A 6,553-nucleotide genomic window follows, 5' to 3' on the forward strand; every position below is an offset into this window, starting at 1 on the left:
CCTTGTTAAAGCTAACATCCTTTTCCTGTATCCCAGCAAGAAGGCAGCTGATAAAAGACCCTGTTCTTCTCCGTCAATAATTTCAGAAGCTAGTAAAAACTCAGAAGTCCCCCCGGCCCCCGCAATAAACCATGACCCTATCACCAGTGTGTGTGTGTGTGTGTGTGTGTGTGTGTGTGTGTGTGTGTGTTCATCACTGAGATCTTTTAGGCCCCAAAACAGGAACCCACTCCACATTGTCGTCTAACCCCTGACATTTCCACTGTTAGCTGGGAGGGTTGATGGCTTAGCTTCCGCTCTTTGTTAATGGTGTCATTCCTCCTTCCAAGTTTTCACTGAAGGAATGGTGCAAGGAGGATTGTAGGAACAATTTGATTTGAAGTCCAGAGAGGAATAAGCAGTTGAAAGAAACCCACAATGATAGCAAAAATTTTACTACTTTGCGGTACAATACGACTGGCACAGTCAGAGAGACACTCAACGTATACTGGGTATCACAATCACAAGCGGTGGGCACAAGATCACAGGATACCAACAAACCCACAACCATCTTCTGTACCTGAGGAGTACTGGGGAAGAGAGTTCGTCAGAGAGGAAACCCTGAACCAAGCTTCTACCATTCTGACAGAGACGGACGATTATGATGTTGGAAACCATCAATCCAGAAAGTAAGTATCAGCCCAAAAGACACGTTCCTTGTGCCAATGGTTAAGTATTTGAATGGCACACAGTTCCATCAGGACATTAATCTAGAAGTACACAAGGATAGTTGGGGATTTTAGATTTTAGATATGCCTTCTTGGAAGGGATGCTGTTTATTTCAGAACATTACTGTACCCTGCCTCCATAGAAAGAGCACAAAAGTACTGCAGTATTCCTTGTTTTTCAAAAAGATTATTTTCATCTTGGGACCCTGTTCAAAAATAAAAGCAAACAGATGGGCAGTAATGGTGAAATGGATCTACTGTAGATCGGCAGTTCTCAAACTTTTTTTTCCTGTGGACCACTCGAAAATTGCTGGCGGTCTTGGTGAGCCACTTAAGACTCAATCCTAGGTATGTTTAAGCAGAAAAAAGTCCTACAGCTCCCAGTATTCCCTGGCCAGCAGTGCTGGGAGTTGTAGGCCTTTTTTCTCTCTAAACATGCCTAGGATTGTGCCCTTAATAAATCTTTTTGCTCTATCAAAGTATGTACATAGCTCGCATTTTAATAACCATAGTCTAGTGCCTGAAAAAGGGATACTGCATGGGAGTTGTAATCCAACACATCTGGAGGGCTCCAGGTTGGGGAAAGCTTTCTGTAGATGACCTGAATGGAAACTGTGGACCACCAGTGGTCTGCTGATCCCAGTCTGAGATCTTCTGAACTCAGCGACTTGTTCCTGTTCAATAAATAGACCTAATTTGTACAAACGCATTAAGCATTTACAGATATTTGGCTGCATTTTAAAAAAAGCTGTGGGCTTAAAAGAATTATTTGTTATTATTAGTGACTCTGGAAATTTCTTTATTTTTACTTATTACAGTAATTTGTATCTTGCCTTTTACTCAAGGCAGTGCACAGTTTAAAAGGAAAAGCACAAAAATTGTAAATAAAACAAACGATAAATTATTAAACAGCAGCAGCGTAAAACAGTATAGAAAAAGGCAATATTTGGATTAAGAGCATGCTGGAATTTGGGGCATGCTCCAACCAGAATCAAGATGTTCTATGTCCCTTTGATTTAAGTGAAGGCTATTAAAGTGCATGTTAACTATTCCATTGAAACCAGTGGGACTTCAGCACTTTTTAATTGCAGCTTGATTGTGCCCTTTGCACGCCTAGTGGTTTAAATCTGATGGTGGTAATTCTGTTTTGATAGGAAAAAAATTTCAGTGATAAATTATTGTGTTTATTATTTTTATGGTGTTGTAGTCTCACTATTAATTATCGTCATCGTCATCGTCTTATCTAGCATTTTACAGCCCTAGTTCTTTACCCAGAATTCCAGCTGTGCTCTGACATGAGCATGTACAGGTTTTCCCATTCATTCTTATGGAGGAAGTTGCTCCACACATGCATCCTTTCCATGCGCAGTGTTGTCTCTGCCACTTCGACACATTATATTGCAGCAGTGCAGGCTTCAGGATTGGGGGGCAATTAGGTAAGATGTCCTCAGTGGGCCCCTTTCCTCCTCCTTGCTATCCCCCATTTGCTTTCCCTCTGCCTCTGAGCCCAATTCCCATGCCATGACCCAGAGAGAAAGGGCAGAGGAGTGGGCAGGCAGTGGTAGCTGCTGTTCCTTCTGCTCACTGTTGGCACTCCTCCCCTGGGCCAAAGGAAGAGAGTAGATGAGCAGGCAGCCATGGCAAGAGGATCAGCAACAGAGCAGCTCTGGTGGTTGACAGAGAGCCCCTGGCTGAGGTATGGAGTCTTGGCAGGTGCCTGACCATGCCAACCCCTGATGCTGGCTCTGCAGCAAATCCCTTGATCAAGCCACTTAACCATGATAACAAACTAGCCATCTTCTTCCATTATGCATTTTGACCTGTGACTGTGCCAGATAGACCTAGAATTTGTACTCAGGTTGCCCAGGTTCATGGGATGTCATCTCAAAAAGAGACAGTGGCTGAAAAACAGGGAGAGTAACAACAGAGCACCCCGCCAAAACAACAGGAACTTGTGATGGTTTCTTTCTGATACACAAAAAGAGAAGATAAAATAATGCTGTGCAAGAAAATATCACTGTTTCTACCTATGTTGAAGGATTCCAAAGACAATGCATTTCAGAGACGTTCAGGGCATGTAAGTAGGTCCTTCATGGATAAAATATAAAAATCTTGGCGGAAAGCTTGATGCGTTTTTTATAGCAGTACCTGTTCCTGCTGAGCTACGCTTGGGATAGATTTACAGCTCTCTGCTCCTAACATTTTGTTCCTTTTCTTTTGAAAGTCTCAGTTTCTTTTCCTCACTACTCCCCAGTGAGTACTGGGGAAAAGGGGGTCTCTTGTCATCTTGGATTGCTGGCCCTCCCCACAAAACAGAGAATTATTGTCTTCCTATTGCAGCTTTCCCCAACCCCAGTGCCCTCCAGAGGTGTTGGGTTATTCCTCCCATCATCCCCGGCCACCATGGCCCAGATATGGTGGCAACTGTAGTCCAACACTGCAGTTGGTTGGGGAAGGCTGCTCTATTGTGTTTGGTATGGAGATCCGCTGTGTTTCATTGTTGCTGAGCTGGGTTGAACATTGTGTGACCCCTTTTTTGTGCTTGTTTGGTGTTTAAGGGGCAGGGAAGTGGGAGGGGGCAGGCACAGAGGTTGGATGCAACTTAGAGGCAGGCAGAGAAATACACCCTTCCATGTGAGGAGAATGGGGCCAGCCCTACCATTAGGCAGAGCGAAGCAGTCCTTCAGGCAGGTGGGGATGCTCATGTAAAGAGGTGGATTTTGAATGCTGGGCAATGGCTTGCTGTGGCTGGAGCAGGATAAAGTGGGGTCAAAGGAATGTTTTCTGGTGGAGTTGTATGAGTCAGACACCACCTAGCTCATTGCCTCTCGTGACCCCTTTGCTCCACCTCTGGTGGCTCACCTTCTGCCCCACCAGCCACAGTGGCTACCAGCCACCACCGGTTGAAGTGGGAGAATTAAGCACCTTCCTCCTGCCTCTGACTTTTCCCCACTTTACATCATACTCTCCCTGCAAATCATACTCTCTCTCCCTCTCTGTGCTATCTGACAGCTATTTGATGGTGAACCTGGGGTCAGCCACTAAATGATTGGTTTGACCCCACAGAGCAGCATTATCCAACCTGGTGCCCTCCAAATGGGTTGGACTGTAATGGGGAGTGAGGGGTGTTGCCAGCCCTGCTATCTGCGAACTTGTAGCTGGAGACACTGGGGTTCAGAATCTGGACCCTTCAGCATGCAAAGCAGGTGCTCTAGCACAGAGCCGTGGTCCCTCCCCTGAAATTGTAGCATACATATGTAGCCAACTTATGGTTACTCATATTACATGTACATGGTAACACCAATGCCACAAAGAGGGATTCTATTGGTGATATTTCACCTGTCCATGCACATGATGAGTTTTAAATCACACTGGTTGGTGATCCTTGCTTATCTTCACTGCTGATGAATGAGGTAGTTAGCAGTGTCAACATCTAAATTACTCTGACTGAGTATCTGAGCTAATCCCTTGGAAGTGGCGTTGAATAGCTGCTGACACACCTGAGCACTATGACTGTAAGCTCACATGGAGAGATCAGAATCGGTTAACCTCACAAATATGAATTGAGATTCTACCTTCAGCCTGCTCACATCTATGGCAGTGAAGCCACATGCTGAAAGGGTGCTGGTCTTCCATGTCATGGGACTAGTGCAGACCCAATCTTGAGTATGCTTTATTGTTATTTATTAATGTCTGATATCCAAATCCTGCCTTTTGGTAAACCAAGGCAGCTAACTGGAATCAGCCAGCAATAAATGAGCAATAAAATGACAGTAAAACAAATATCAATATCCGTTGTCCAGAATACCCTTCCCCAATCTGGGTGCCTCTAGATGTGTTGGGTTACAACTCCCATCAGCCCTAGTTTGCATGGGCAATGGTCAGGGGCCATGGGAGTTGTAGTCTAAAACATGGTTGGAAAAGCTGGTCTGAAACAGTGATCAACAGCATTGGCCAACAGCAGCTTCTCAACACATATACATGCTCCAGAAAAAGGACATATCCAGTCATCAAATGCAGTGAGTCACGAAGAGTCGGAAGTGACTGACTGAATAAACAACAACAACAACAAAGCGTGGTATACACACATTTTCTAGCACATTGGAAATGCACGCATATCCGAAATGGCCCCAAGTGTAGGCGTGAGAGTCAAATCAGAGGAAACAATTCAGTCACCAGGTGGAGACTTCAGTCAGCTGTATATAAATAAATACCAGTCTTTTGACATTTTCCCATACAAGGTCATATACAGTGTTATACTGGTTGCTGTAATCTCACAACAGATGGTTCAATGTATGTCTGGAGGAGGAGGGTCTGTTATTTCAATCAGTTTTCCTGTATTTCATGATGGCTTAGTCTAGCTATACACAACATTTTAAACAAGGCAGCTTGGTGATGTGACAGGATACAAGTAAGTTCTAAGAGGAGGAAATCTTGGAAACCACCATTCCCTCCCCCTTGCCCCCACACAGTGCATTTAATACTGTACTAAGGTTATTTTTGCATGTGTGCATATTTTGAGTCTTGAAGTGTTTCTTGCTTGTTCAGTTGGCTTGTAATGCAAATGCAAGACCTCCATTGGCCAGTATATTCATTCATTCATTCATTCATTCATTCATAAATGTTCACAAATGCCTCTTTCTCTCTTCCTCATGAGCAAAGACGAGGCATCTGCATAAATGGTATAGGAAAGGCTAGGAGCAATTTAAACCTTGCATAGAAAAAATTATCTAAGCCTATTTCTGTATTACAGACCTACATGGGTCCATGAGGGGTGGGGCTAGGGATTTCCAACACAGAATTCTCAGCACATTCACAGAACTACAATTCCCAGGATCCCTCTTGAGGGAAGCCAGGACACTTAAAGTAGAAGTTCACTTTGTAGAAATGCTCTCAGATAACACTCCGAACCAAGGTTCCACAAATCCCCTCACTGGTGGCACTCCAAACCAGGATTCCACACTCCGAACCAGGATTCCACACTCTGAACCAGGGTTCCACAAATCCCCTCACCAGTGGCAGTAGTCCCCCCTATGCTGCTGACCGCTCCACCTCTGGATTCTACATAAATTGCAGCAGACTCTGAGAAGGAGACTGCTTCCCATGAAGGGAGAGGGGCCCCTCGCTGTCTCAGAGTCCTCTGCCATGTGCAGAAGACTTGGGGAGAAGGTTGCAACCATAAACGATGGCTGGCTAGCCCAAATGTGTAAACTCTTCCTCAAAACAGCCAACAGCTGGAATTGTGTCAATGTCTAGAAATAGCATATTCTGTTGATAGGGCACCACTGATCCCGATCTGGGATCTATCCAGATGATACATTTTTCAGCCATGGAAGCAGCATACTTCCTCAACTGTAATGCATAGTCCAGAAGACCTTCTCATTGGATGGTTGTGGTTTCCAGTCTGGGCAATCCAGACATTCCTTCACTATTGTTTGGCCTGGCTCTTAACTGAGACAGGTACAAGTAGGCCAATCGTAGGCAACCTGGCACTTCCCAGATGTTTTGGATTACAACTCCCATCAGTCCCAGACAGCATGGTCAGGGATTATGGGAATTGTAGTCTAACACATCTGGAGGGCACCAGGTTGCCTACTGCTGAAGTAGGCAGAGGCTGAATTTGGGCAGGGTGATCTTTAGGCAGCTGAAAATTAGAATATTGACTTGAGACTCAAATCTGGTAGAAATTTGGCCCATCCCTATGTCATTTGAGGGCATTCTATATTGTAATGGGAATAATGTAGTTAGTGCCCCAGTTGGCACAATGAAACAACCCATGGTTTATTAACTGTGGGTTGTTTGGGAGTGCGCAAACATGCTGAATCCTGATTGTTCACCTGCTTCTG

The 6,553-nt window shown here is 44.7% G+C and overlaps 1 protein-coding gene across 2 annotated transcripts in view; it reads left to right on the forward strand.

The window, feature by feature from the left end:
- The first annotated feature begins 241 nt into the window (after positions 1-241).
- The window catches only part of MMRN2 (multimerin 2), a 39,157-nt gene continuing 32,845 nt past the window's right edge, over positions 242-6,553 (forward strand). The window contains exon 1 of one of the 2 annotated variants that reach the window (XM_084841878.1): positions 242-668. In XM_084841878.1, the coding sequence (XP_084698004.1) occupies positions 418-668 (251 nt within the window). In that variant the 5' untranslated portion in view covers positions 242-417. The remainder of the gene's footprint in view (positions 669-6,553) is intronic. The other variant, XM_084841877.1, reaches the window with a different exon arrangement.

The sequence above is a fragment of the Heloderma suspectum genome, chromosome 3 (genome assembly GCF_057233095.1).
Source record: "Heloderma suspectum isolate Gila_16-S chromosome 3, 16-S_ref, whole genome shotgun sequence".
Lineage (NCBI taxonomy): Eukaryota > Metazoa > Chordata > Lepidosauria > Squamata > Helodermatidae > Heloderma > Heloderma suspectum.